Source organism: Empidonax traillii, unplaced genomic scaffold, assembly GCF_003031625.1.
Source record: "Empidonax traillii isolate 1590-97213 ecotype Southwest subspecies unplaced genomic scaffold, ASM303162v1 scaffold3536:size24313, whole genome shotgun sequence".
NCBI lineage: Eukaryota > Metazoa > Chordata > Aves > Passeriformes > Tyrannidae > Empidonax > Empidonax traillii.
Window position 1 is genome coordinate 9,756 of NW_020958729.1, and position 2,680 is coordinate 12,435.

A 2,680-nucleotide genomic window follows, 5' to 3' on the forward strand; every position below is an offset into this window, starting at 1 on the left:
CCAGGGAAGGGTTTGGAAAATTGGGAACAAGGGAGAGTTTTATCCAGCCCGAGCCGCGTTCGGGGCCGAGGGGAAGCAGCAGATGCAACGATCGCTCCGCCCTGGAATCCGGCCAAGGGCGTCTTGAAATACCGGCTTGCAAAACTTTCACCAAAACGCGCCAGCGGGACCAGGTGCTTCGAGGATAACAGATCCGGGCTTTGGCTCCGCAATCGGCCCCGGCATCTGCAGATCCAGGCGAAAAACCATTACCGGGAATTAGGGCTGTAATGGAGCCTCAGTCCCTCGAGGCCCTTCCCCCCCCTTTCCTCTCAGCCCTGCTCGGCTCAGCGTTTTGGGGACAAAGAGGGGAGAAAAAGCTCTTTTTAATCTCAGCTCCGGGGTCAAGAGTCCCCCTTCCCCCCCCCCCCCCCTCCCGGAGAGTAAAATCCCTGCTGGATTTTCGAGCTCAGGTCTGGCAGTTTTCCCTCCCTCCAGCAGAATTTTCCCCCGGGGGGGTGGTGGGGTGGAATATCCAACTTTTTGAACTCTGAAATAAAAGGGATTGAAGTGCCACGTGGCGGCCCCCCCGGGGTGGATAAACCCGGCAAGGAGAAAGCCAAGCCGGGCTCAACCCAGCCAGGAGAGCAGACCTGGCACCCCCCCCAAAAAAATAACCCCCCACTCCAGAAAAAACTCCCACCCGGTCCTGGAGCAGAGGGGGGAGAAGCGAAGGATTCTTTGTCGAGCAGCACCCGAGAGGTTTTTCCCGTCCCCCCCACCCCCCCCCGGGCATTCCCGGCAGGAAAATCATCGGCCTGGAGGAGCCGCAGCTCCAGAGGCAGCAGGGGAAGGGATGGAGAGGAGAAGGAGGAGACGCCGATCCCGGGGTTAGAGGGAGAACCCTCCCTCCCCCTCCTCCCCACCGGCTCCAACCCGCATTTCCAGGGCTCTGGAAGGCCCTGGGGGACGGCACTTCCAGAAGGAGCAGCAGAGAGGGAAGGAGGGAGGGGGAGGCTCTGCCCCAGCAGCCCCAGGAAGGGGTCAGCCCATCCCTGGGCACCCTGAGGATGTTCCAGATCTCCCCCAGACGCACAAATCCACCCCCCTCCCCAGCTCCTGCCCTGCTCCCAGGACAGCTGCAAAGTTCCTGGAGCTCTGGCCAGCCTGGGAGCAGCTGCAGAGGAGGGGATTTGTCTTCATGTTGCAAGGTCCTGGGTGAAGTTGAAGTTCCTGGAGCTGGGAAAGCTTCTCCAGTCCTGGGAAAGCTTCTCCAGTCTTGGAAAAGCTTCTCCAGCCCCAAGAAAGCTCCTTCAGTCCTGGGAAGGTCTTCCTGTCTGGGAAAGCTCCTCCAGACCTGGGAAAGTTCCTCCACCCCCAAGAAAGCTCTTCCAGCTCTGGAAAAGCTCCTTCAGCCCTGGGAAGGTCCTCCAGCCCTGGAAAAGCTCCTCCAGCCCTGTGAAAGTTCCTACAGTCCCAAGAAAGCTTCTGCAACCCCAAGAAAGCTCCTCCAGCTGTGGGAAGCTCCTCTAGCCCCAGGAAAGTTCCTCCAGCCCCAAGAAAGTTCCTCCAACCCAAAGAAAGCTCCTCCAGCTCTGGGAAGTTCCTCCAGCCCCAAGAAAGTTCCTCCAGCACTGGGAAGGTCCTCCTGTCTGGGAAAGCTCCTCCAGCCCTGGGAAAGTTCCTTCACCCCCAAGAAAGATCCTCCAACCCCAAGAAAGCTCCTCCAACCCCAAGAAAGCTCCTTCACCCCCAAGAAAGCTCCTCCAGGCCAACAGCCACAGTTTCCCCCCAAGACTCTGGCTCCGTGCAGCCCAGGAGCGCACCGAGGGAGGGAGGGAAAGGAGGGAGGGAAGGCCAATGACACCTCAGCTAATGAAACACCCCGGACCTGCTGAGAGGCAGTAAAAAAAGGGAACAGCAGAGGAGGCAGCTCAGCCTCGTTATGCAACAGCTCGGGGTTATCCAACGACCATTGATTGACACCCTAGAGGGGGCTCTTTGTTCGCGGCAGGGGGGAAAGAGGGAGAGAGAGAAAAAAACGCCACCGAGAGGTCTGAGTCACCGGGTTCACCCAGAGGCTCCCGGAGGACGAGGACGACGACGACTACGACGACGTTTTTGAGGTGGAAACTTTTCCAGTTTCACCTGCCCCGATTTGGGAGGACCGGCTAATTCCCCCGGGGCTCCACCCACACCGCCTTGTAAGCCGGCTCCCTGCCGCTCTTGCATATATAGAAAGGTATGGCCCTCCCGCCGGGAGCAGACGGAGGAGCCCGCAGGAGCCCCAGGAGCCCCGACCCCCGTCCCCTCCCGCTCCCGCCATGAGGAGGGAAATCCTGAGCCTGGCCTTCGCCCGGGCCGTCTTCGCCGAGTTCCTCTCCACCCTCATCTTCGTCTTCATCGGGCTGGGCTCGGCGCTCAAGTGGCCCTCGGCGCTGCCCAGCATCCTGCAGATCTCGCTGGCCTTCGGGCTGGCCATCGGCACGCTGGTGCAGGCCTTCGGCCACGTCAGCGGCGCCCACATCAACCCGGCCGTCACCATCGCCTTCTTCGTGGGCAACCAGATCTCCTTCCTGCGCACCCTCCTCTACGTGGCCGCCCAGCTGGTCGGGGCCATCGCCGGCGCCGGGATCCTCTACGGCGTCACCCCGGCCAACACCCGCGGCAACCTGGCCATCAACGCCGTGAGTGCCCGCCC

The 2,680-nt window shown here is 61.2% G+C and overlaps 1 protein-coding gene across 1 annotated transcript in view; it reads left to right on the top strand.

The window, feature by feature from the left end:
- Positions 1–2,303: 2,303 nt before the first annotated feature.
- LOC114072587 (aquaporin-5-like) overlaps positions 2,304–2,680 on the top strand; it is a gene marked incomplete at its 3' end in the record, with an annotated part of 4,004 nt that continues 3,627 nt past the window's right edge. Inside the window, exon 1 of the mRNA XM_027910463.1 lies at positions 2,304–2,666. Coding sequence (XP_027766264.1) covers positions 2,304–2,666 — 363 coding nt within the window. The remainder of the gene's footprint in view (positions 2,667–2,680) is intronic.